The following is a 27,793-nucleotide window of genomic DNA, read 5'->3' on the forward strand; positions in this document are numbered from 1 at the left end:
CAGGTTTACCATACATGACAAAATCAAGAGTAGCACAGCATAAAGCCTACAAATTGTTAAAGGCAGTGTTACCAGTTAGTTTCTGTACCAAAGCAAGGTATGAGCGTCTGGTGCAGCAATAAAGACAATCTGTAAAGACAACCTGAGCAGGCTCGGGGAGGGAGGTGCGCATGTGAGGGGAGTGTCTCATTAGACAAGGAGCCAGAGTGATGAAGGTGAGACCATGAAGACACTGCTGTTTGCATCAGCTCCACATTAAACACTGTGTGCAGATGGATCCTGATAGCACCCCCTCTTGTGTGCCCCATGCAACACAGATCACAGGACCTTGCAACACAAAAGATCAGAACCGAAGGCTGCTGGCAGGCCTGGGATACTCTGAGGAAACAGGAAGAGAAGCTTAACTTATAACCGATGTCTTAAGCAGGATTTCCACTTATTGAAATTAATTTCTGAAATCATGAGTAAGAAATTCTGGAAAGGAATGAGAAAAGAGGTTTTGCGTAAAGTTTCAGGACTGATAAGTACTTAAAGCAACAAATGAATTAAACATGCCGACTTTACACTTTGTCTGAACACCAGTTACTCACATCACTAGTATCACTTTTCGGTTATGCTGCTCAGCTTGTGCAGCTCTTAAATCTGGCAGGGTTGTTCTTGTTATTCCAGGGAGTGCAACTCATCCTACAGAACTGCATATTGCTCAACACCACTGTGAAAGCGCTTTGGATGGCGGATATGGGAGAGCAGGGCAGCTGGCAGAGCAGGCTGGGGTGCCTTACCTGTGTGCACTCTGTAACGAATGGCTGTCACAAAACCAGTGGAATGATAGCATTGTGTCCATGATGGAGATCAATCAATCAGTGAAATGCACTCAAGTTTGGGGTCACAGGTTACCCTGATATACATTAAGGCTTGCTGTGCTCTCCTACAGTCTCAAGCATAGAGTCAGAATCACAGAACAGCTTGGGTTGGAAGAGACCTAAAGCCCACCCAGTTCCAATCCCCTGCCACGGATAGGGCTGCTACCTACTACATCAGTCTGCCAAGGGTGACTTCCAGCCTGGCCTTGATTTCCTTCAGGGATGGGGCATCCACAGCTGCTGTGGGCAGCCTGTGCCACTGCCTCATTGCCCTCTGAGTAAATAATAAAGACTCACTGGAGTCTTCTCTTCTTCTAGCTTAACAAGCCCAATCCCTTCAACCTTTCTTCACAGGAGAAATGCTCCAGATTTTTGATCTTTGTGGCCACTCTGGGCCACTGTGGACGTCCTATGAACCTATGGACCACAGGATGGTCACAAGTTGTTTTTTGCCTCACTTGTTTTTAGGGGAGTCAGATTCTATCAGAGAGGCTTTGCCTGGGTTTTCCCAAGCTGCTGGTCTGACACCAGTTCATTTTTAAGCCTGTGTGCCAGGGGCTCCTGGTGGGAAGCCTAGCAGTGCAGGATCACTGCTCACCAGCCCATCTGAAGGAGCCTGATGCAAGAAATCTGGCCCACAGGGATAGCTGCTGCTGTGAAGATCTGAAATAGACACTATTTAGTAAAGTATTTTACTTAAGCTGTACGGAAACACACACTGTAGTGGTAGTGCAGGGTTGGAGAAAATTCCAGATGGGGCAGCACTGCTCAGAGAACCTCATTCAACTGAGGAGAAGCCTCGATCCAAAAGCCTGCGATGCAGGACATGGCCAGTGCTCTCGTTCCTGGACTGCTCTGAGTGCTGGAGCAGAGGCATATGATAACCTCTAACCTAATCCATTAAAAAGAAACATTAATAGCAGCTGCAGGTCTGCAGACTTGTAAGTACAGCTCAGATCCAGGCTTTGCATAGTCTCTGTTGCTCTCCTGTTGACTTGCAGAATGAAGCAGGAGGTGTGAAGCCCCTGAAGGGATCCTGTGGTTCCAGTGCAGATAGAAAACCAAGTAGAGGCACACTGAAGTGAGAAAGCATTGTTTTCTTGAATGCCATTAGTCATTGTGTAAAATAATAATTTCAACAAGGAAAATCAGAACCATTACATGCAGATGCAATGGTAAGTAACGGTGTCCTTGTGCTGCAGGAGACTGGCCGGGGTCACGGGCAGTCACGGGCACAACTTCAGGTACTGCTTCAGGAGTTAAGTATGCGCACAAGAGCTTGCAGGGTCCAGCCTGACGCTAGGAACTCTCGTGGATCTGTTTCCAGCTCTGTGCATTTCACAGATCCCCCGTCAGGCTGCCCCGCGCTGTACCGAAAACTCTCCGGGATCTCCCGTTTCCGTGCCCGCCAGCTCCGCCAGGGGCTCTCCTCAGCCCTGCTTTCCTCGCCGCCAGCAGCACAGCTGGCTGAAACTTCACGTTTCTACGCTATTTTAATTGCGTTCTTTGAGGCGCTCTGTCTGCCGGCCCCGTGAGGAAGCAGCCCGGCTCTCCCCGCGCCCTGCCGGCTCGCCATGCGGGCCCGCCTCCCGTCGTGGCAGGGCGCTGCGGACGGCGGCTCCCAGCCCGCCCCCTGCCCTCCGCTCGCACGCCCACCGCCACCCGATCCCGCTCCCCGCCGGCTCTTCGCCCTCACTCGCGGATCGCCGGGCGCTTCTCCCGCTGCCGGGCTTTGTTCGGCTCCGCGGGCCGCTTTAGCCCCCCTCGGGCAGGGCAGAGATCGGGCGGGCTGCCCGGGCGGAGCCCCATGTCCTCCGCTCCCATCCGTTCCCCGACGCTGCGGCCGCACAGGATGAAGAAGGACGAGTCGTTCCTGGGCAAGCTCGGCGGGACGCTGGCGAGGAAGAAGAAAGCCAAGGAGGGTGAGTTCGCCCGCGCGGGAGAGGGGAGAGAAGAGAGCTCATCCCAGCCCCTGTCCCTCCCGGGCAGCCCGCGGCGGGAGCAGCGGGGCTGAACCCCCTTTGTTCTCCGGGCGCGGGAGGGCCCCGGCCGCCGCGGGTGGGCGTGGAGGCGGTTGGGGCGCTTCGGTGGCCGCTGAGCGGCGCCGGTCCCGCAGGGGAACCCCGGCCCCTGCTTCTGTAAAATAAACTTCTGGGAATAAAGGTGACTGTGGGCGTCTTTATTTCTCTGTAGAGGCACGGGAGTGGTAAAGCTGTGAGGGAATGATTAAATCCACCTGTGTTTTGTTCCCGGTCTATCCATGGCTTTTACAGCTGTCTCGCCCGATGCTCTTTCATAGAGGCGCAGTCCCAGTGCGCCAGCGTGGGTTATAGAGGGCACGAGGGTGCTGGCGTTCCCCGTCTGTGGAAGAGGTCCTGACAGCGGGGCTGCGCCCATCCCCGGGCACACAGCCTGACGGGCCGCCCCTGCCATGGCCTCCTGGCCGGGTGCTGCCGCCGCCGCGTGTTTTCCCGATCGCCTGTTCGCACCGAAGGCTGTGCAGAGATAGGACTGTGTGCTCTAAAGCGGCGCGGCTCCCTATCTGCAAAAAAGAAATTGTCGTCTTGCCAGTGGACTTGATAAAGATGGCCTGGCCCTGTGTGTGTGCAAACTGTAACTTTTCCCCTAAGTGTCTGCTCCTCCAGGACTGCGTGCTTGTCGCCCTCTGATTCCCTTACTGACCCAACGCTCACTTCTGTGGTGGAACTCATCTCCTTGTTCCAAACTGTGGCCGTCTGCACATGTGAAATCTGAATGTTGGTTCCATGTGCTGCAGTGCAGTTGGGCTTTCTGGTGGGCTAACATCAGCCTTGGCTTGTTCTGGTGCCTGATGGATGTGGGGCAGGGGGGTAATTCCAGTGTCAGTCTTCTGAGCAAGTGTGCTTTGCTCTTCGTTTACTCGCTGCCCCTGATATTAAGAAGGCATTTTGGTAATATTGGGGATATTTGCCCTCAAAAATGCAGCTTGGGGAAATTGCTTCCCTTCTCATGGCTGTTTTGGTGTGGCTCTCTGGTATTTCCTCTGTTATCTATTTTTAATCAAGTTTCTCCGTTGTGGTTGTGCTGAGGAGCTGCTGAAGCAGCTGTGCCTTTTTGGTGATGTCATTTACTGATGAAGGAAGGTGATAGAGAAAGCCCGTCCCCAGGAGGGGATGGTGGCACGTGCTTGGAAAACATACTTCACTTGGAACTGACTTTCAAGCCTGAACAGGTTGACAGCTTCACTTCTTCAACAAGAAGCCTTGGGGTGGCAAGGTGATGTTTATTAGGGTATGGTCTGAGGCCACTGGCTTGGTTTGCTGAGTTTGCTTACTGCTTTGGCAACCCGTGTGGCCACAGCTCCCTTTAGCTCTGGGGTAGCAAGTTTTAGCAGCTGCCTTTGCTGCTCGTTGGGGACTTGTATCTGCAGTGACAGCGTGGTCATGCTTTTGCCAGTGTGAAGGAAATGGAAGTGTATGACTCAGCTTTTAGTCAGAGTATTCCTTCTAGTTTCACAAGGGGAACAGAGAAAAGACAGCGCCCACACCCGGAGACCACCTCCTCTACACAGGTTATGATGTGTTTATGCAGAGCACTGTGGTGCTGCTGTTTTAGGGGGAAATAGCTTACTACTCTTCTAGATTCTCCTCTGTTGGAAGCTTTAAGGCCTGTGGAAGGCATGCTCTGCACGTTATTGCGCACCATAGTGGGATGGCTCTGACATGCAGGCCATGGAGAACACAGCTCTGACCAAGGGGACGAAGGGCTCAGCTGTGAAGAGATGCTGGGCTGGGATCAGCGCTGGGGAGAGAGGCTCTTCCAAAGCTTGCATGGGACATGGACACAGAAGCAAATTGCAGGGCTGGAAGCTCAGTCTTGGTATGCGATTGTGAAGCAGAAGTAAGTTGAAAGCTCACAGAAATGGTACTGAATTGAGTTGACTGGCCACATAAGAACTGTACAGGCAACTTTCTCCTGGGCGGAGGAACCGCTCCACCCGTGGGGACTTGCCTCCTTTCAGGCAGCTGCTGCTCAGCTCCCAGTGGACCAGCAGAGGTCAGTGATCTTCCAAGACTAACTACTGTCCTTCCCACCAACTGCTGTCCCCAGTAAAGCTGGAAGGTTGGCTGCTGACTTGCCACAGGCAAACCATTCTTGCCTCTAATAGCATGAGAAGTAAGCAAACCAAAGCTCTTAATAAATTTTGCTTCCACTGGCATGTCTTTAGTATCACAGCATAAAGACAAGCCTGCTATGTGATAGAATAAGGGGGAGTGGTTTTAACCTGAGATAGGAGAGGTTTAGGTTAGATATTAGGAGGAATTTTTACGCTCAGAGGGTGGTGACACACTGGAACAGGTTGCCCAAGGAGGTTGTGGATGCCCCATCCCTGGAGGCATTCAAGGCCAAGCTGGATGTGGCTCTGGGCAGCCTGGTCTGGTGGTTGGTGACCCTGCACGTAGGAGGGGGGTTCAAATGAGATGATCATTGTGGTCCTTTTCAACCCAGGCTATTCTATGATTCTGTGATTTTATTGCCATCTTGACTGTGTATGTATACAGACCTTTAAACTGGTCCATGCAGCAGTTGGAGTCCAGTTATATTAATCCTTTTATTGTTTGTGCATGACTTGGCCATGAGCTATATAGCTCAGAGAGCCATAGAATGATGCTGAAAAAAGGTTTTGGTACTTAATAGAAGTTTCTTTTTTAAATCGTGATTGGCAGCCATGCCATAAACAACTGTTATATGTGGCTATCAACCCATAAGCAGTGGAGTGTAAATATTTCTTGGCAAAGTCCTTTATAACATGCTGTAATCTATGTTTAGGGAGCTTATATTCAGAGAGGTGTGTTCACTAGGCTTATGCCACTGTAAGCTTGTAACTTTTCTTTACAGTGGGATGGTAAATACAATTCCTTGGTATGGTGGTGATAGTGACTATGGTGGTATTCAAGGTATTGACTGTGGCTTGTTAGTAACTTTGCTGCTACTCCTGCTTTAGCAGCATGGCATGGTGTAGTGCTTTGTTAGCAGGTGCCTGGAGATGAGGTAGGCTTACGGTTTCAGGTCCAATTTCTCAACATTTTAAGAGTAAAATTCTGTAAGTTGTTTAACTGCTTAACTATTTGGAATTTGTCCCTTCAACCTTTGGTTTACACCTCTGCTTCTTATACTTTTGTTTCTGAATTGTTATGACTAAACCGGCTTATTAGTCAACGCTGGCTTAAAAGAAACAACAACCACTGTTGTTCATTGGGAAACCATTTTTAATCCAATTTCCTACAGCCATGGTGTGTGATCTCACTGTCTGACTCCTTCCTTCCTAGAAATGTTTTTAACCCATCGTTTGGCTAAAAATGAGAGAAAACTGCCAGCCATCAGGGTTATTAAATGACCACAAACTTTGTCAGAGTGAGCGACCAGTTAGAACAGAAAGACCTCAGTGGAGCACCAGTGCAGGAAAAGCTGTGAGTGATCTCGACCCTTGTAGGATAGGAAAAAACCCATGTGGGAGGGAAGCTATAAGGAAAAAGGAACTGTCTATGGGGAGAGTGCTGGGCGGGGTCGTGTATTTCTTGATGTAACAATAGGTTGTGACACACATTGTGAGAAAAGCAGGATGTGTTAATTCCAGTGATCATGTCACCACCTGGATTACAGTTTTTCCCCACATGAGGTTATATGGAAATGTGCATAAAATCTGCATTTGCCTGGTGTTACTGTGAAGTACCTTTGTCTTGGTATCTTGGGCTTTCAAGGCAGATCTGTGCCAAATTGGCTTTAAGTAGCTTAGGAAACTACTGGAGTGCAGGTAGAACCTATAGCAGATGCTGGCTGTGAGCTACTTTTCAGACTCTCTAAAATATATTGTTTTGAATAATGCTGTATTTTATCTTCATCAATAAAAGGAACTAAAACATACATGTCTCCTTTTTCCTGTTGTTAAATGAGTGGTGTCCTTGAACTGAAATAAAGGAGCTATTTTGCTGCAAGTTTCAATGCTGGTTTACTTCCAGTCCTTTGATTTCCTCATGACACTGTAGGAAAGACGTGGGCAGCAGGTGTTTGGCAAAATAAATGTTCTATTATTATCTGTGTGTATATCTATACATAGGTTTTATGGAGGAATCAGCCAGAGAAATACAACATGCTTAATTGCTCAGTGTTGTTTCCCAGTGACACAATTGGGGGTGGACATAGAGATTAGGAAAATGCTCCAAAAAAGAGCAGTGTGTGGTGCTGCCTATTGTCATCAGTGGTGGAGAGAACTGATTGCTGCAGGAGGCAGCTGCATAGTATAAAGCTTTATGCACATCAGGGCAGACTGAAGGATTGGTTTTTGGGTCTGTGCCTCTGTGTAACAGTGAGATGCTGTGTCTGGGAATATTTTCCTGCCTCTCTGATGTTAGGGTACTTGGGCAAAGATGCTAAATTACCAGCCTGTTTCCAGCAGCACTGCACAAGTAGAAGCTCATCTCCAGATTGTTCTGATAGAACTGCTTGTGCTGCCCAATCCATTTCAGCTTTCTCGAGGGAAGAACAGGAGGAAATAAGCTCACAAGCAGAATTAAATTGGAAGAAATTGTTTTTTCATAGTTCTTTAAAATTGATGGGGCTGCTTGTGCAGGTAATTGCTCTCCGGAGAAAGAATTGGTTCAGAAACATGTTCCTTAGATCTACCTCATCGCCTCTTTGTATGATGAGTACATCTCAACTCCGAGGCGTCCCCTTGAACACAACAGGATGGGAGAATTGGAGTTAGCTTGGGAAACAGATCTCATCATCTTTCATTTGAACAGGATACGCTGAACGCTGTTAGAAGCTCTCTTTTCAATGCTGTCTGTTGCATAGTCTCCAGAGGTGTGTCAGTGTGAATGCGTTGCAAAAAATTGAACTCCTCTGTCTCAGTGTGTTACAGCTTTGCTTTAGTGGCTGCTTGAGACTTCTAACAGAAGTATTTAGCTTTCAAATGATTCTGAGAGGTGGCTTTGATGGAGATCCTAGAAAGATGCAAGGCTGTAAGGCAGTCTTAACTTAATCTTCGTTCACTTTGCAGGTGGCACTCATGCTGGTGGTGTTATTTATGTTGGGGATGTGTCCTGCTCACAAGCATTCTTTGCCATGTGGATGGCTTTTTGCGCTGGCTACGCCCATGCCTCCTACCTCATATACTGGTGCTGGAGGAGTAATTGCTTGAATTGGTCTGATGTGGAACTGGCCTTTGGCGTTCAGATGGTGCCCAGAACGCTCAGGACAGAGTGTGCTGCTGCTGAGTGCCTGTGCTATGCTCCTGAGGGGCATCTGCGTTTCTGACAAGCAGTGAAGTGCTGAGTGACCTAAAGATACCGGCTGCTCCTGCATTTCTCACCTCAGAGGAAGCCATTCTGCCTCCCATAAATCTCTGAGATACAACATGATATAAGCTGCTTCTGGTTGCTTTTGACTATCAGCTGACCTGATAATCTTTGTGTTTTAAGGCTTTTCCTTTTAAAAGACTGGTGGTAGAACTTGCTCCATCTTCTGTTATTCTCCATCCTTGTAGTGTATGGAATTGAGTTTGCAGCTGAATGGAGAGACAAGTACAGAGTGCAAAGGGTCAAGTTCTGTGTTCTTGGTTCACTCAAGAATGTTTGCTGCAGTCTGAAAGGATACTCGTCAGGAAGCACACTGATTTGTGCATCATCATGGGCTGTTGCTGCTGCAGTACTTGATCAGAAGACGAGATGGATGCTGGTTAATCAGAATTACTTGCTTTTAAAGAGAAGAATTGGCATATAACGATATTGAAGCCACATACCTTTCTAGATAATGCATACACATCCATATGTGCAGACATAAGCAAATTCAAGTTGAACTTTCTATTGTAAATTTAAACAGAGAGAGTCCTAAATTTCCAGTCAGAACCTGCAGCCTTATTGCTGAGTTTTGCTGTAGGGCTCATTTGTACCTCTGACCAGATACGTCTTCAGTCTTGTCTTCCTGATTCAGTTCTGATGTTGTATTCTGTTCTGGCAAACATTTTACTGTAGATAGTTTATGTCAGTGTCTCCACCAAGAAAAACTTAACATGCACAAGAATAATCTTTTTAACAGTGTTGTAAAAAAGCATGCTTAACTCTTGTAGCCATGTCAAGGTGAGGATGGTTTGTCCTGCACAACTTTAGGCATCGCGTCTCACTGACTCAGTAGAGTTTCCAGTTACAGTTGAAAGTTTTTCTTCCAGACAGGATGCAGCTAGTGTATGCAAAATAGCTCTGCTGCTCTGTGGTCTGGATTGAAAAAAAGTGACTTGCTTTTATATAACAAAATCAGACATTCTAAAATTGCTTTATTTTTGAAGTTATAACCATTAAAATAAAATTAACTGTAAGAAGGCTGGTATATTTTATCATAAAACCTTTGCAAGGTGCTTATATATGCTTTTAGTTTTCCAAAGCCAGATTTCAGTTTCTTAGAAATACTAATGCAAGGAATTAGAGAGTGACTTCTTTTCTCCTTAAAATCTAAGCTACCTCACTTCAAGGCAATTGTCCAGCGATAGCTGTTTCTCTTCATTTCTTCTAAAGGATTTGCTGATGTTGACATCTTGGGAGAGACTTCTGCACGCAGGCATCTGGCAGTTTCTGTTATGAGGAGCATATGGATGAGCCCTGTGAGACTCTGATGTATGGAGGGCTGCACGTGGAGCTGATGTGGAGCGGGGGAGCTGCAGGGTTGTGCGTGACCTCATGCAAAGTCTGTGCAGATGCTGTTTGCTGAACAATGTGAATGGGGGATCCCTGATCCTGCTGGTGGGTCTGTGCAGGGAGATTAGGCTATGCTCTGCAGTGCCTGTTATCACACTGTTTTAAGTGCCTGTTTTTTCTTTAAGAGTTGTGGTACTTCCGATCTCTTTATAAATACAAATATACCCTACTGATTTGCATGTCGGCAATACAGGAATGTAGAAGACTAAGTATAGCTGTGCGTAGCAGTGCATATGTATTTTAAGAACTGCTACAGGCCAGCTGATCCAAAAAACACAAGAAGCTGCTCAAATTTTTCAGTGCAGTGCCTTGAGCTTTGGATCATACCTTGATGTTGGAAGATCTGGGAGATTAGCTGGCAAGCTCTTTTCATTGCAGAAGCATGTCTGAACAACTTGTTGCGAAGGGATGTGAGGTTATATGGTCAGCAGTGAGGCCAGTGAGAGGCAGAATCTGCTGGTTAGAAGGACTAGAGTTTCAACAGTTGAGTTTTGCTATTTCATTGAGATGAAAATTTTGTGCGTATATCTTCTGTGTACAGTTGTCATGAACACAACTGAGAAGCCTCAAGTTTGTAGGCTATAGAAGCACTGTAGCTGGTACTTGAAAGCTGCTCACGAGGGATTTGCTTTTTGTTTTCAAAAGGGAATCATGTGGTCAAATCTCTGCACTAGAAGTCTTGACTTGCCAGCATAAACCTATGAAGGGTGGTCTCTATTGGGGTTCCTAGGAAATGATATGTCAGTGGGGAAATAATAGTAATGATAGATAGATGTAAGATATGAACAAATAAGGAGGAAGAGTCTTCTTCATGTGGCATAATCTGTTTTTGTTGTTGCCCATGCTGCTGCTGACAACGCTGAAGGCTTCAACCTTTCCTTATAACCCTGGACTCTCTTCCCATTTTTAGCCTTTCTGTGCTCTTATCCCAGTGAGTCTTGGTCTTCACTGCACCAGCAAGCTAAAGGCCATCCCTCAAACTCCTCACAATTGCTTTTGGAGGCCAGAAGGCTGGTAAAAAGAAAGGAAGGGGAGATGGTGTCTTTTTTTTTTTGCGCTGACCTCTGCTCATTATCACAAACATCCATGTTCCTTGTGCAGATAGTTTGGTTGAAGAAAGCAGCAGTTTAAAAGTCAACCGCATGTTTCCAAAGGAAGATCTGACCTATTATCAACCCATGCTAGTCTGGACTTGATTGATGGTATGGGTTCTGTCATGGTACAGATTATCTGTCATGGTGTTCACTGAAAGGTGCCTTACTCTGCACCACGCTCCAGTTGCACTCAGTTGTGGTGGCTTTTGTGTTTGCTTATCTGCTCTCTTGTACATTCTCTGTCTGCACTGTGAAATGTGCTGTATGTGTGCATTGTTACTGATGAAGCTTAGCTTCTCCCTCAGGGCACTGCAAAATCAGGGGATGCAGTTGTCAGAGCTGTTGGCTGCAATTTGCAAAGTATGCATGTCTGCAGCAGGTTTTTCCCTCAGTATAGGGCACATACGTGCAGTGGCCCTTGCTTTATGTGCTGCCCCTGTGACTGAGGTGTATGTGCCTTTAGTAGTCATCAGACGTGACACTGGCTCTTCCCTAGGCTGGGGATGGGAGATGGAGGGATGTATGGCATGTGTTGTAGCTAGGAGGAGAGAAGGGGAAGGACAGGGTAAGCACTGGGTTGGCTCTTGAGGCTTGTGCTGCATGACAGGCTGCCCAGTGATAGTACACACCAACCCACCACTGCACCCTGGGCTGTGGGCAAGGGAGCTAAACCAGCCTGACTGATGTGGGTGACAGTGACCCCTATTTGCCTTTGGGAGTGGGCTGAGTGTGGAGGGGAAACAGGAATTCTGTATTGTGCAACTGTAGATCAGTGAGCAGGGGATCTCTCTGGGGTGAAGTGCATTCAGCCTGCTCATATGTAGGCTTCCTAATTTGGGCTCTTGTTGGCAAAGTAGAAAGCTGTGAGAAGACAAAATTTTTAACTTCTCTCGTTATATATGTATAACATATTTTTAACTTCTCTGTGTTATACATGTATATATACTTAAAGTGGAGGAATATTATGGCTAATATGTGTGGTTTTTGTATTACGTAGTTGTGAATCTGTCTAAGTCTTGCTCTGAAAGCCAGATGTGGAGAGAACTTACACACCTGGCAGCGTGTGCTGGCCAGGAGCTCTGGGTGCTTAAATCACTGTCACTTCCTCATGGGAGAACATACATCTGTACAGCAGAGCTTCTAATTATAGGTGCTGGACATGTAATTTGTTACTATACGCCATCTGTGGATTTCTCTCCAGAGCTCAGAGGCTCAGAAGAGAGGCCTTAGCATGTTGTTCTGGTTTTGGCTTCCTCAGGGGCAGTTGAAAGGATCTTTGGGAATTCAGAGGTAATCTCAGTGATTTTTTTTCTACAATCTGGCTTCCTGACAATCCCTGAAACCTGTCTGGTGATCAGATACAGTTTGTGTTTTGTTTATAAAATAGGCAAGCTGTTCTGACTCCTGGAATTCCAGTTCCTTCTTTAGTTCTTTCTTTCAGTAGTTAAACCGTAATGAAATACAATGGAAAAAATAAATAGTGTTTTATCCATTATAGCTGCCATGTGGCCTTATTACTAATCTTTTTATTAGCTGAGGTGGTTGCATACATGATCTCTTTGGAGTAGGAAAAGAAACTGTGAGAGCTGGATGAAGAGGAGAGTGATTCTGATGTCTTCATGGAACACAGAGTCTTTTTCACTGTCTTTAAATAGAAAAATGAGTAATCCTCAAAGTGTCTTTCCACTAGGTCTGTTTGGCAGATGTATGTATATATGTTATTAAACAGATACAGACTCTTGTCATTTTTAAAATAGAATGGTGATGCTTGGTTTGAGGCTTGCCTAGTCCAGGACACAGATTTAGGGACAGTGAAGCTTTGCAAAATTAGCAGTGTTTCCTTCAGAACTTGTAGAATAAAAGAAAGTACCAAGGTATACAGGCTTGCATTTCCTGATTAATATTCTTCCTCAGGACCAGGGTTGTAAAATCGTCCCTCATGGCTATTGTTGGCCTTCTTCTCCGTGCATTGCTCCCAATACTCTTGTAGTGAATTAGTTCCACTGGAAAATTAGGCAGGATGCAAGAGTGCATAGCTGTGTCTTGAATCTGTACCGAATTCTGTCTGTCAGAGATCTTGACTGTATAATGGAGCCTTATGTTTGGGAAAATAGATTTTAATAGGATGCAAGATGTCGTGCTCAGATTGGTCCTACTGTGCCAGATGACTGTATCTGTCAGCAAACCAAGTTGCCTCAATTGCATGTCCAGCAGTCTCTGCTGCATGAACTGTTAAGGCCTTTTTTTTGTATGTGAAAGCGGAGACACAGTCTCAGGTAATCTCATTAACGTGGCAGTAGTCCAAGTTCGAGCTGGACCTTTGCAAGTCCTTCCAAACAACGTTTTTCTGAATCTGTGGAGCTGAGACCTTTGAGGGTCCCTTGACTGGGGCAGAGAGATGGTACAGGAAAGATGAGAGGCACCGGCCTTTGGTACCCACTGTCTACTCCGTGGTTGAAGTAGAAAGGTATAAACTTGTTTCCACGAAGTGTCTGGGATAAGTGGGTGCTTGTGAGATTTTCTTCTTACTACTCACACAGATTCAGACTTACAGTTTTCCCTCTTGGCCATTTACAATGTGTCAAGATTAGGCCACAGTCTTGAAAATATCTGCTTTTACTGCAGTACTGCAGGTGTAGTTGTATTAACTCAGTGAGGGGCTGTAGCTTAAATAATCATTTTGGATCCTATGTTTCATTTAGTTTAGCATCATCTAGTTTAAAAAACGTGGTGGCTGTGGCTGTTCTCTGCTGACATCAGTATTATGAGCTGTAAGAAGGCTAAGGAATTGTGTTTGACTGAGCCATTATTTTGGCATTTAAGATGTTTGTTTTATATACTGTCTTTTCAACTGTGTATTTCTGATTCCTTAATTCCTGTCATTTACACGTTACCAGACAAGTCATAGGAACCAGTATCTGCTGATGCAGTTCAGGATCTGTTCTTCAACCAAAAAGAAGTGTGTATTTCTTTTCTGTAAGTAGTGTGTATGTCTTTTCTGTAATTGCAATTTTTAGTGACTTTCCCTCCCATTCATGGTGTTATATGCCAGAATCCTGTAGAAGGCATCCTCACTGGGCTCCTTTATTTGATAAACAAAAGTGATGTTGATCCAGTAGTTGGTAAGAGGACCGTCAAAGAATGAAAACACAATTACTGTGAAACCACCTGAGCATGTGAATTCCACTTACAAGCTGAATGCACAGGCAGTGGTGAACACTGCTGTTCCAGAGAGGCCAAACATTTTGCTGGATAACAGCACAGCTATCCAGATGATTCTACAGAGCAAGATTTGGAATGTGAAAGATTTCATGTGTATTATATTGGAAGAGCAGAGTAACTGATCCGTGTGCAAGAAAATGGGGTTAAAGATCCTGCTGTGACTTTACACAGAGTCTCTGCCTGGGGGGTGGTTCTGCTGGGCAGGCCCTCAAGCTGACCATCTGCCATGCAACAAAGATGGCTAGCTGTCTCCTGGGCTGTATTAGCAGGAGGACAGCCAGTGGGTTGAGAAGAGTGGTTGTATCCTCCTGCTCAACATTTCCTAGATCCCAGTTGGAGTACTGTGTTCAGTTTTGGGCTCCTCAGTACAGACTGTACTTTGGAGCACGTTCAACAGTGGGCTACCAGGACGACTCAGGGCTGGAACATTCCTGCTGTGAGGACAGGCTGAATGAGCTGGGCTTGCTGAGTCTGGGGAAGAGGTGAGTTCAGGGAGATCTTCTATAAGCAGCCTTTTAGAACCTATGAGGAGATTACTGAGAAGCTGGAGCCAGATTCTTCACGGTTGTGCATATGGAGGAAAGAGACAACAGGAATAAACTGAACCTGGTGAGATTCAGACCGGATAAAGGGAGAAACTTCTTAATGATGAGGACTATGAAGCCATGGGACAGGATGCACAGACACTTTGTGCAGTCTCCATTCCCAGAGGTTTTAAGATGTGGCGGGATGAAGCTCTGGACAGCCAGGTTTGATCTCAGAGCTGACTGTGTTTTGAGGAGAAGGCTCACATAGAGACCTCCTGAGGTCCTTTCCACCCTGAGCTTTTCTGTGATCTTCTGTGGCTTCCTAGGGAGTTAGATTCTTCAAGGGCTGGAGTAAGTCCATTTCATGAAAGGCACAACAATGACAAGTCTATGGCATAATGATTTCTGAGCATGTGGGTGTACAAGGGAGCTATGTTTTCCCATCAGGGGCCTTTGACTCTTTTTTCATAAGGTACTAGTAAGAGTACAATTTTTTTTCTCTCTTTTTCTCTGTCTGCCTTTCCACTGAGAAGGAAGGCATGGATTCTACTGCTCTGCTGCACTGACTGCTTCTTTATGCGAGGGAGCGTCAGAGAGGCTGTGTAGTTGTAAAACTCTTGGGACTGATCAGAACTGAGTTCAGAGGTCCTCAAGATGTCTAGCCTGACTGGAAAATCACCTTTTCTGGCTTTGAAGACATGATATTATCTATGTAAAGCCTTTAAAGGAGACCACTGAGAGTTGGATGGCACGCTGTATGAAACATTGGCATGCTAACCAAATAAGCAGATAATATAACTGCACTTGTTTTTGACACTTGGTGAAACGTGACATTATCTTGTACTGGCTTTTGTTTCGTGATCATGTTTTGTTATTGCTTGAGGACTGTGTTTGAGAGACTGAACTGGAATGGCAATGTGAGGCCTGGCTTCTTTTTTTCAGTGTGGTCTTCAGCAGCGTGGTTAGGAAATGATAGTGTCTTGTTCTTAAACCAGGCAGAGTTAAGTGTCTGAATAGTCTTATTGGTGCTATTACTTTCACTGTATTTTCCCTTGTGGACTGACTTTTATCTGACTGTGGACTCTGAAATGTGGACTTTCTGTTACTGTGGGGTTTGTAGCTCTTATCACTGAAGTGGTTGCCTTGGCAGTCTTCCTGTAAGCAACAAATGAAATAATTTTCCACATATCACTGATCTGGAAACCACTGAGGAAACTTCTTTGTATTTTTTCAGTTTGCCTGTTTAGTGAGATCTTTCAGTTCGTTTGCAGTGCATACGTATACTGCCTTGGATGCAGGTAGGTAGGAGCAAAAAGTACTCAGAAAATGTTGTATTGGCTGTTTAGAATAAAGTTTGAGGTCTGAGGCACTGCATATCCCCTCGTTAGTCCTTTATGTTCTGTTGAACTGAAATCTAATAATCACCAGAAAATCTAAATATGTGTGTTGCAAACACATAAGTTTTTTTCAGAGTTTTCCTTGTCTTCCTGAGTGACATTTGGGCAACTCCATCAATTAGGCACACGCAGTTTTTGTGGTTTCCAGGATCATTTATCTCAGCTTACTCTTCCTGTAGAATCAAGCTGCACTAGCAAAAAAAAGATGCTTTTTTTGAATTGCAAGTCATAGCTCTAGCCTCCTTTCCATTTGTGTAGAGCTTGTTTGTTGAGTTCTGTACCATCAGCTGGAGAAGACTTCTCTGTTACGTTGCATGTTCATCTGCCATCACTGCCTTCAAAAGTGAGTCTGTTCCTCTGTACTGCTCTTGACATATTCAGAAAAAGAAATAACATGAAATGTTTATGTGTTTGCACAGTAGACTGCTTTTGGTGGTTGTCAATCTCTTTGCCACTTTGGAGAAGGGGGTTAAGGATGTGGGGAAGGTGGTAAAAGCAGGTAAAACTACTCTTGCTGCTAGTTGGCTAAGTGGGTTTCATTCAGGTATCTACAGATGAAGTCTCAAATCATGAGGGAAAGGCAGAAAGAAGGCAATGGAAGGATGGAAGTAAATTCAATTGTATAACAAATTAATTACCATGAGCAACAGTAATGACTTTTTTGATACTGAGCTTGATGAATTTTGAGCTGTTGGATTTGTATATGGGGTCAGAGAAAAAGCTTGGAGGATGCGTTAAACTTCAGTGCTGTTTTCTCTGATTTTGTCATGTTGGAGAAAACAAGAATTGAATGAATGGACTAGGCATCTCTATGCCTGAATGATGCTTTCAGCTCTGCTAGTGACTCTTGGTGACTGGTTTTGGCAGGGCTCATCAGACTTGCATACCTTAATGAGTTGATTCTGTTTTTTGGAGTTGGTTTTGATTAAAGAAGTCTTTGTGATGCTTGGTGCTCCTTGAAATCAGTCTGCTTTGGTGGGGATCTCAGACCAACCCCCTAGACTGTGAATGTGTGGTTCCCTTGTCTTTGGTTTTAGAACTTGTGACATTTGCAGTACTGTGGGATTGCTACTGTAATGTCAGTGCTGGGAGACCGAAGCAGAGCTGACTAGTTTGGCCTGTCTGCACAGTATGTTACTGAGTGCCACTTTCCGTACTTGAAAACCTGACCTGTAGCTTTATAAATATTTTAAAACATCATTCTTTTCCTCAGTCTTATTTCTGCCACGATTTTCTATTCAGCCATTGTGTATCTGCACAGTGAAAGTTAACTTTATTTTTTCCCTGTCTCATCTGGTTAGTTTTCAGCCACACTGTGCCCGTGCTGTGTCATAGCATGGGTTCTGTGCATGAAGAGGAAGGGGTGTGTGGCAGCAGGGGATGGAAGCGAAGTCTGGAGTGCCCCTCTGCTGGCAGCCTGGATGCCTGCCCAGTGCAGACAGCTACGTAAGCATGGCTCAGCATGATAATTAAGGAAACAGGAAGCAGGGACTCAACACAAAAGTGATGAGTCCCAAGGTGGAGTTTTTGTTTTAGCTCCAAAGCTCTCTATATGCTTTATTTAAGCATGCATCTTGCTTTTCTGCCTTACAGAACCTATTTCTTTGGGTTCCTGATTAAGTGTTTAGTGAGTTGATGTGAGGCTTATTGCATAAGTGAAGCAGAAATGCACTAAAATAGACGAGTTCTGGCCTTGTCCTGTGCAGCTGGAAGACCGGAGGAGGGTCGATAGGTCTGCTGGAAAGATCCAAAGCTGTACACAGTGGCTCTGCATTGACACTGTGGGCTCACCTTGGTTTTTATCACTGTCAATCTGTGCCCATGCAGCTGTGGGTCAGCTCCAGCTTTGTCAGGTTTTATCAGAGCCAACTTAATACCTGCATAGGGGTCGTTTTTTGTTATTCAGCAGTACAGCGGCACTCGTCAGTTGGCTGCTGTGTTGCCTACAGCTGATAGGCCAAGGAGAGGTTTCACAGTGCAGTTTGTGGCTGGATGAGGTCAGGGGGTTCCTTCTGGCATGGCAGCACCTGTGTTAGCATCCACGGGGCCGTGTGGAACATTGAGTTGAAGCAGAGAACTGGTTCAGCAGGCAGCAGCTGGCTTTATGTAGGATTCAGTTTTCTTGCTGCGTTAAAGTGAGCCCTGCCATTATGGCTGAAAATCTTTCTGCTTAGTAATAACAGATTCTCATTTTGTTTGGTTTGGTGTAGAGTTGCCAGTGCTGGCAGTGTTGTAAGCTGCTTGTGGTTGCTGTGGTCTGCTCGGAGCTCTTCTCTCCCAGGTTATTTCTTCCCACCCTTAAGGTTGCCTTCCTCATTCTGGGGTACTGCTACATATGAATAGCTTGCTTAGTACAGCCATAGCAAAGTTGGTATTGCCTCAACAGAGGTGTCACCCACCAAAACTGCAATATTTTTTTCATCACCATAACTAAAAATAGCTCGCTAGGTAAGAATTTTCAAGGGAGAAAAACTGAAAACAGTATTTCACTGTCCTGCACAAAACAAAGCTCCAGTTTTTTGTAAACTTTTCTGACTGGCTGACAATATTGCCTGCGCTAACATCGCAACAGTTACTGTTTTAACACTGACAAAAATAGGGGGTGATCTTTGTTCAGGCAGTCACAGAATAGGCTGCGCTCATCCTTTTAAGTTTAACTTGTCCATATCTGCAACTGTGGCTTGCTTGTTGAGACTGAAGCAAAAGGATTATTACAGCACTTTTCTGAAAGCTGTCTTTTAGCTTTAAGTTTCTACAAGTGGCAAAGTCTGGCTGTTGTGAGTGCCTTTTTTGCTTGCTGGGGCATATAAATAATTTCCCTTATTACTATTCTGTTTTGAATGCATTCTCTTGGTGCAGTCCCTTTATGTGGATTTGAAGCAGTCTTTCCCTTTGATCTGCCCGGGGATTATTAACTTGCTGTTGTAATTAACGGAGGCTTTGTCTTTCTCCTGCAATCTTTATCAAAAGATCTCAGAGCCTTTTGTAAATGTTAAGCGATTTGAAATGCGGCAGAGGCTGGTGAATTGTGTGTGTGGTTCATCCCTAGAACAGAGACAAAGAGTCTCACTGTATTTCCACGCACTGTGCTTGGGGACTATTTGACATGTGCCAGTACAACAGTCTTCCTGAGAAATGCCAGTTTTTGCAAAACTCTCTCTTTTTTTTGATGTTGGCTGCTCCACTAGGAGGAATTATCTGGTGTGTACATCCCTCTGGAGGAGGGAAGGAGTGTTGTGCTGCTGGTCTGCATGGGGTACCAATGAAGTTTTATATCGACTTTCCAGTTTTCAGAACTCTCAGGATATGAGTTGCAGGCGAGCAAGTGGCTGGTTGAAAAAGTACCTCTGGTCCTGGTTGTGTCTCTGTGAAGAGCAGTAAGACTGGGGGCATGAGAAGAGCTTTCTGTGCAGCGCTGGTTGTACAGTCTGTGCACGTTTCTCTTCTACATGCTGTACCAAAGAGGATGACAGTTACTTGAACAAGTCGTGAACAGTAGAGCCAAGAGTAACAGAGCAGCACAGTAACTTCCAAAGTTAGGGTTTAGTCACGAGATGAAAGTATAAAATGTAAAAGCTGTGGTCCAGCAGTGCTGAGGAGACAGCTCAGCATTGGTTGAGTTAGAAGGAAATCACAGTACTCGGAGCCCTGTGATGGTTCTGTGGCAGCTGCTGCTTTCTGTGGGGGAGACTGAGCCCTGCAGTCAGAAATAACCAGGGCTAAAATTAAGTAGCATTTGCTTTTATAAGAGGCCGAAGCTTGTGGATGGCTTTTGAATAGCAAAGCAGAGACCAGTAAAGACTTAAGAGATGAACTGCACTATGTCCTTTTTTTATATATATATAGATATATATGACTAGAATTATTAAGTTGAAGAGAAAAAGAATGAAATTGTTACCATGTTTGCTCCTTCTCAAAAAGGAGAAAGCAGAAACTTCTTTCAGTGCTCCTGCTAACTTTAAAGGTCATTTCCCTACTGTGAGAGACCCTTGACAGCCATGGTGGTGCTTCCACCATCCTGCAACTGATTGCTGCTGTTCTGTGCAGTGTGCATTTAATCCTTTGCACCAGCACAGCCTGCCTGGTTTACAGATATAGTGCTGTTTTGCATGTGTGTGTGCAGTCTGGTTGTTATATTAATTTTTTGGAAAGGCCAGCGCAGCTCCTGCCGTGACAAAATTGTGTTGACTGCTGGTACTGCCAGGGACTGTTAAAACGTCATAGAGCTGCCAGGAAGCCCTTGCTGCTTTCCAGGGGACTGGTGGAGAAGTGACCTTTTTCTTTTGAATTTGAATTTCTGGATGAGGGAGATACTTGGGGCTTTGGCTGAACGCCTTGGCCACTTGCCCATCCATCTCTGCATTTGGACTTTGCTAGAGCTGGCTGCCAAGGGCCCAGAGGAGTTGGGATGCCTAGCCTGCTAGCTGAGCATCAGCTCAGAGAGGGGATCCCAAGCCAGACATCTGGGAGGAATCCCAGCTACTTCTGCCAAAGCTCTTTCCAAGGCACTGTCTTTCTGGACCTGTATTTACAAGTGGGTTGCCCTGTGCAGGTTCACAACTCGGTCATTAGACTGTCAGCCAGTGTTACCTTAAGGCTGTAAGCATTTAGCAGAGCCTGTGCTGGAAGTCAAAGTGGGGGCACGCTGTCTGTGAGCAGGGGACCATTTCCTGGGTGCTAGGGCAGCTCACAGGAGATCTGCTGGCATGGCTGAGTGATGTCTGCTGTGGCATGCTGTGCTGGTGCAGCAAACAGACCATCTCAGAGCAGAAACTGTGTCTGCTGGAACCAGTCTGGGCTAAGCAGTCACAGTCTGTGTCTGTGCTCCATCTCCTGCCTCTGCTGTTGTCCCCTACTGCAGGTTTCCTGGCTGCCCTGTAAAATGGAATTATTGGGCTTTAGAGAAAGATGTTTGATGCAGATCTTATTGAGAGAGCAGACAAAGAATTACTCCAGTGCAACAGGAGAAAACATTTCTTGCAGGAAAGGGCAGAGGAAAAGAAGAGGATCTGTGAATGGGCAGGTGGATAGCAGGCAAGAAGCAGCAGCAGTACCTCACGTGGGACTTAGTGTAGCTGATGTGCAAGTCCAACTCTGATTGCACTAAGATGTGCTCTTGCATGGGCAGCTTCTTTCTTTACTCTAAGTATAAACCTTACAGTGAAAATACGGTTTCTGGTAAGTTGCAGAGGCTAGCATTTGCCAATCTGGCCACAGAAAACTCGTAGCAGAGAAAATGCCAAAAATGCTGTCTGTGAAGGACTGTTAGTGTCCTTGCCCTAGGCAGCCAGCAGCCAGCCACGCCAGGTGCTTGGCCATCTCCAGAAGTGACAGGGACAGGGAGGATTCCTTGCTGGGAGCTAGTCTCAGGGTGCCTGTTCACTTCTTCTGGCGCCTGCCTCCACCAGACAGCTGAGAGCTATCTGAGTGCCTGCTCTGATATCATTGGGCCCAAATTAACGAGGCGTTGGCAGCCTCGAGGCGTCAGCCTCTCGTCCAGTTGCTGCTGCCCCTTCAGCACTCAGCCCACCCGTGCCATTTGTCTGCGGATGCGTGTGACAGACGTCTGGGTGCTGGAAGGGGCAACATGGCAGGACTTCTGTGTAAGCGTCGCAAAAAAGGAGGTATGCGAGGTTACATTTCCAGCAGGAATCTTTTCCTAAGCTAAGGAGATGGCATGCAGGCTCCCTGTAACACAGGCTCTCTGGGCAGCAGGTTTTGGGAGGCTTGCTACTGAAGCAGCAGGGGAGGATGCTCTGGTCCTGTTGTGGCAGAGCCTCACTGGGTTTGAAGGCAAGTACGAGGGCTTTATGTGGCTCTCCATGCCATGAGGGGGTGTTGAGGGTGGGGGCTTAATACACTCATCTATATTGATGTTTTTTTTGTTGTTATTGTTTAGTAAATTGTTTAGGAACAAGATTTGTGTTAAGAAGGGTTCTTTTTGATATTTAAAAAAAATGAGCAAGTATAACATAATGGAACTTTTGAGGATAAAAACAGTTCGGCTGCATTTAAAAATTTTATCTCTTGAGATGTATGCAGTAATTTGTTTCTGTAGCACATAGCATGCCTTCCTGGCCCTGAGAAGCTCTCTTCTGCATTTGTAGAACACTAGGTAAACCAGTACCCTGACCTTACTGAACACTTGACGTTCACAGATAGAAGAAATGCTGTAAGAATCACAAGAAAGGTACATCTAGAAAGAAGTGTGATTTTAAGTGGCATGAGGGCATTTGTAGTTAAGAGGCTTTAAAAATATTCACCTCTAGTAGCCAATTTCCACATAATTTTTCTTATGCCTTCTTGTGGCTGTATTCCTGATGGCAGGTCCTGTAGGAGCTGCTTGAGGGAGGAAGCTGTAGTTGGGAGCATGCAAACAGGGCAGAGTAGGGCATGCTTTGAAAGCTCTTTGGGCTGGTGACTGAGGCCGCTTAGCTCCCTGACCTTTGAAGAGCTTTCCCAAACTAAGAATGAATGCATGAAAGGGGCAATTAAGTGTTTATTTAATAATGGTGTTTAATCAGGTGATTAAATCTCAGCCTGCAGATGCTGTGTTCGGTTTGCAGTTGTGAGCTTTACTCTGCTCCTCTTGCAAAAGCTGTGCAGTGTAGAGAGCAAGCCACACACAAATGCTTTTAGCCATTGCTTACACAGAACTGTCACTTAATGAATGAGTTATTGCTGTCTCTTTGTATCTCCTGTTTCAGATGCACGTATTTTAAAGGTAAGTAGTTGTTTTCTGTGTTTAAGGGGAGGTAGACCTCAGAGACCATAGAAATACTATAGTTCTGGTAGGACTTTCCTTGCTGTTAAGTCCTATGATACTAAGCAATTGGTTTAATTCCTCCCATGTGACATTACGTAAGGAGGTATTTTAATGTTCTTCTTAATGATGCAGAGTACCATACTAACTTTCCAAACTGAGAGCCGTATGTTTGAGAGTGTGAAAGATTCCAAATTTGTCTTCATGAGACCATGCTACATCTATTCTTCAGCCACTGGCAATGCAAGAATTAAATATATTTTCATTAGTTGGTAGGATTCTCTGAGGCTTTTAATGAGGCCAGTAGCAAATAGTGACTCTTGTGTTCTGCTTTTGGAAAAAGTAGTGATGAATGGTGGTAGTGCTATCAAAAATGAATTAGGTTCTACAGTTAATTGTCTGCTCTAGATCGGGCCATTCTCCAGCTCATACCCCTTCCTTCTGGAGAAAGAAGCACTCTGACATTACTTCTACCACAGAGTTGGTTTCTTGCAAAATATTGTCAGCTGGTAGACAGATGACTCAACTCAATTTAATAAGAAGCTGTAGATGGATGTTCCTTGGATTTTATTTTCCACTGCAGCTGCAGTCCTTCATTCTGTAAAGTTTGGGTTCATTTTGAAATGGATCTACAAGATATTTGCTCTTATTATGTCTCTTCTACCTCTGCATATCCGCAAACTTTGTATTTATTTCTGTCTTTCTATTTTTCCCTTCTCCTCAGTGAGTGACCTGCAAGAAGAAGGCAAAAATGCTATCAATGCACCAATGAACCCAAGCGCTGTGGACATCCATCCAGAGGATACTCTCTTAGGTACAGTATGCTACAGACCTTGACTAGGCAATTACTAATGAAGGTGGCCACTGTGACCCCATCTTGATTGCTTTGCTGTTCATTACAGATTGCTCCCAATTGAAACTGGGAGAATTGAGAACTGTTGAATGTCAGTTGTTGACTAGAAACTAGAAAGTCTAAAATGGAATTTAAAAAGCAGTGCCAGCTGTGCAGCTATTCTTAAAGTAGGTAGCTTATAGGAAGATTGACTTGCTCAATGAATTTGCAGAGGAATTCCATTCTTCTCTGGTCATCCAGAAAACAAACAGAAAGTTGCAATTTTGCAAAGAATTAACTGGAAAACAGTGCTGAGATTGTCTGCTTAAGAGTTGCTTCGGTTTTATTAACCCATGGTCCAAGGACATCTCATTCTATTTTTCTTAACAGACGTCTTCCTTTGGTAAAGAAGAAGTATCTTTACACATATAGATGGGGAACTGAAGGATCAGCTCACATAAAGTCTGTAGCAGAAGAGTGTATTGTGGTTCCTGTGGGACCATTAAACTGCCTTGACTCAAATGTATGTGCTTCACTGTCCTTAACTGGTGGATGTTATTACTTTAGTTACTTTTGCCTCTTTTAAGTGATAGTGCAGCAAAATGGGATCTGATAACCAACAAATCAGCATTTATGATGCTGAAATCAGTAATTAAATATGATTAGGATAAAAATATGCAAAGCAAGCAATGGTTTGTAGAAAGAATATAAGTATTCACCCTCCTCACCAAGTCTTTTAAAGAGTAGCACCATAATTTTATAGATTTTATAGATTATATTTGATTCTCAAACAAAACTTTGTGGTGAATTGTGTACTATTATGAGTCAAATCTTGTTCTGGATTTCAGTTAGAAGCTTTCTGGGTGTGTAGTGGGTGCCACTTCCTTACAGCAAGACTTCTTGACTCATCCCAGGGAGTAATGGGGAAGTAAAGGAATGGGGAAAAAAAGAAACAGAAAAAAATGAGGTTTCTGTGTAGGTTTTTTGGAAATTTGTGGTGTGTCTGGATGGAAGGACCTTATTTAAAATATGAGACTTGCTCCAGGTGTTTTTTAAATATTAATATCCTTATCTACAGGAGCATTTATACATGCATGTGATGTATCTGTCCACACGCTTTTGTAAAGATAATTCTGCCACAAGTTGGTTAGTTGTTAGCCTTACTGAGCTTAAGCTGATTTTGCTTTCAGTTGTTCAATATTGAGTCATCCATCCTAAATGTTAATCTTTACATTCTTGCCTCTTGTGGTTGTTCTGCTGGCCATTGGAAAACATTTCTCAGATCTTTCCATCTCACAGTAATGGAAGAAATAGACTGTTCACATGAAAAATGTATTTTATGTTCCTCCTCCAAACATAAGTTGAACTGATGTAAATTTGGGTCATTTTCATTTTCTAGAAGTTAAGCAGTTCTTACACCCAGGGCCATGTGCATGTGACCCTTGCTATGTGCCAGCTTTCAGGGAAGCACAAACTGTCAGTTGAGGTCTCAGCAGCTGTAGTATCATAAGCTTGCTTTCCTTTTCAGGATAGTGTAATTTAGGAAGGCTTTTTTTAAAAAATAAATTACATACAAATTGAGGAGAGAGAGGAAAGTAACCGACTGTCCTTTTTGGCATGTTAATATTACCATGCCCCACAGAATGTGGAGGATGGTGATTTTTCTGATGTGTTCTAATCTGGAGAAGTTCAGTGGGAACAGTCTTATTTTAGGAAGTTCTTATCTTTCTGTGTCTAAAAATGCTTAACACTTTGGTCACTGGATATTCCCCTGCCAGCTTGATGACTGGACAGTCATTGCTATATCAGCTGACAGGCCACTTCATGAGCAGTAATTGTTGCAGTATTTCAAGTGTACATTTCTTCTAACTAGTTTCCCATTTTATTTGGACAGAGGAGAATGAGGAACGCACTATGATTGATCCTAACTCAAAAGAAGATCCTAAGTTCAAAGAACTGATCAAGGTAGGATATTAGTTCTTTGTCTTTCTAAAAATCTTTAACTACTGAGCCAAAATCATTTACAAGCTGGTTACCAAGCATACAATTAAGAAGGAACAATTTGTTACTGAAGTGTGTCTGTGAAAACTGAAGACAGACAAGGATGGTATTGGTAAGGCTAAAAGCAGCAATGAGAGAAACAAAAAAAGGCTGAAGGTCAGATTGCCCATGGTAGTTATGGAGTACAGCTCTGCTGCGCATTCTTATATTCTTGTGATTATTAAAGTGAGGCTCAGAGCTTAACTTGGATCTACCTGCAGGTCACTGCGTGTAAATCTAGGTGTCTTATCTCTATGAAAACAAGAAAAGAGCCTTGGAAAGCATTAGAGAGTTTTCAGAGAAGGCAAGAGTCAGACCAAAATGAGCAAGTGTGTGGTAGGGGACACTGCTATTTTTCTTGCCCTGTATTCTGTTGTATTAAAAGAAGAAAAAGGGAAAGAATGCTCCCACAAATTGTTAGTTAAAGCCATTAAAATTTTTCAGCTATTTTCCATGTTTAGTAAGCTGCTGGTCTCCAGGGCATGGACAAAGACCAACAGGTGAGTGAACTGATGGACAGCTTAGGCTAACTATATACACTTTGAAGCCATTGTATATGCAAAGAAGAAGGCATTAAGCTAAACAGTGATTTGCTCTTCCATGAGAACTTGCTAACTAACAACCTGGTAATTCAGTTGCTTACAAGTTCCTAAACATCAGAGTTTGTTCTGATTATCTTTTATGTAATTCCTATTGTTTTGACTTGATATTTTTGAAAAGAGCCATCTCTCTCCTAGGTCTTCAGTTTTGCTTTCAGTGGCTTCTTGGAGCAGGGAGTTAGGTCCATTCTGCAGTACTGCTGCCCTGAATGTGGAAAGTGGCTTTGGTTCTTTTGTTTTGCACGGTTCTGCCTCTTATTTTTTCCTTTTCTTGATTATCTCTGTATTTATATTTTATGTGGCAGAGAGGTAGGAAGTAGCCAGTAATTTAACCGTAGTCTAGGGCAGGGGCCACAGTGTCCTGAGTGTGTATTGTGGCTGGAGACACCTGCCCAAGATGCTAGCATGATGATAATGTGTTCCCAGCTGTGCTATTGTGGTGTATGGCTTCTTCCCTTCTGGTAGTGCTTATAGTTTCTGCCAGGTATTTGATCACAAGTGCTGGCAATTCTGAACAAACATAATATATATTAAGAAGTGTTTTCGCTTATGATTCCTGCTGCAACTTCTCTTTGTTAATTTAACATCATTAAAAAATACATATCTTTTTGTTGTTGGAAACAGCAATGCAGCTGTAGCTAGGTGGGTCTGATAGTGTGTCCATCTCCACATAGAGGGCTGGGTTGCAACACATTCATTTCAGGAAACCATGTTCACTCTTTTTACAAGCAAATGCTTCACAAAATGTCTCAGCAAACTGTTCATCTGATAAATCTTTAAAACAAGTGGAATGATCTATTATTAACATTACAAGGATGTGTTTAGGATTACAAAACCACATCAAGAGGAGTTTAGCAAGGAGTTGCCCTCAAATTTTCTTTGTTATTCTAATTTACCTGGGATGTGTTCTGTTTTTTAAATTAGGTGAATTTGCGCATTCTTTTTTTTTTGTTAATTCTCAAATCCATTAATTCTTCCATAAGGTGCAGTGGCCTTGCACCACTCTTTCAAAATACACTGTGGTTTTGTTGCTAATAGAGCAGAAATACTGTAATGAATAATTCAGATGAACAAGAGTTGTTGCAGTAAAGGAACCGAATGCACTCTGTGATGTAGAGACTTGATAGAAATCAACATAGCAAAATTTTCAACTTAAAAGCAATTGAATTTAATATGAGGTGGTGAGTTTTCCCTGGATGTCGTAGACTATCGAGGTTATACTTTTCTTTTTTGAAAGGCTGAAAACCTTCGGGAGGGATGGAAATCAGACCTAGAGCCTGAGCATTTCAAACGTACTGCAGAATTACACTCTGGTTCAGTACATCAGTTTGCACTTGCATGTAGTGAGAGTAACTTACTACCAGTTAAACTGGAGCAGCTGATGCAAGGAGCAGCATGTAACCTCAGATGGTTTCCTTGGGATCATCCCCCAAGGGAGGAGATGTGTCCTGTGGAGTGCATACTTGAAAAATGATCTGATTTAAGTAATTGATAGCATTTGCATACCTCTCAGAGTTTTTACAAAAGCTTAGCAGAGAAACATTTAATACAGCGTTGGTGTGAATCTGTTTAGGCAAAGAGAGGTTTAAATCATGTTGGCAAACCCTATTTTGTGCCACAGAAGAACACACACAAACATGCATTACACACACACACACACACACGCAAAAAAATTTATTATTTATTTTGTTTTCCTTGGTTGGGTTTTCCAGGAGCTCCAGTGCTAG

The 27,793-nt window shown here is 44.3% G+C and overlaps 1 protein-coding gene across 3 annotated transcripts in view; it reads left to right on the forward strand.

Moving 5' to 3' along the window:
* The first annotated feature begins 2,415 nt into the window (after positions 1-2,415).
* The window catches only part of PARVB (parvin beta), a 57,707-nt gene continuing 32,329 nt past the window's right edge, over positions 2,416-27,793 (forward strand). Inside the window, exons 1-3 of one of the 3 annotated variants that reach the window (XM_085232671.1) lie at positions 2,416-2,785; positions 23,320-23,409; positions 25,322-25,392. In XM_085232671.1, coding sequence (XP_085088797.1) covers positions 2,671-2,785; positions 23,320-23,409; positions 25,322-25,392 — 276 coding nt within the window. In that variant the 5' untranslated portion in view covers positions 2,416-2,670. Of the gene's footprint in view, positions 2,786-21,326; positions 21,457-23,319; positions 23,410-25,321; positions 25,393-27,793 lie in introns of those variants that run through there. The other 2 variants (XR_014885424.1, XM_019612004.3) reach the window with 2 other exon arrangements.

This window comes from Meleagris gallopavo, chromosome 1 (assembly GCF_905368555.1).
Source record: "Meleagris gallopavo chromosome 1, MGAL_WU_HG_1.1, whole genome shotgun sequence".
NCBI classification, from domain to species: Eukaryota; Metazoa; Chordata; class Aves; order Galliformes; family Phasianidae; genus Meleagris; species Meleagris gallopavo.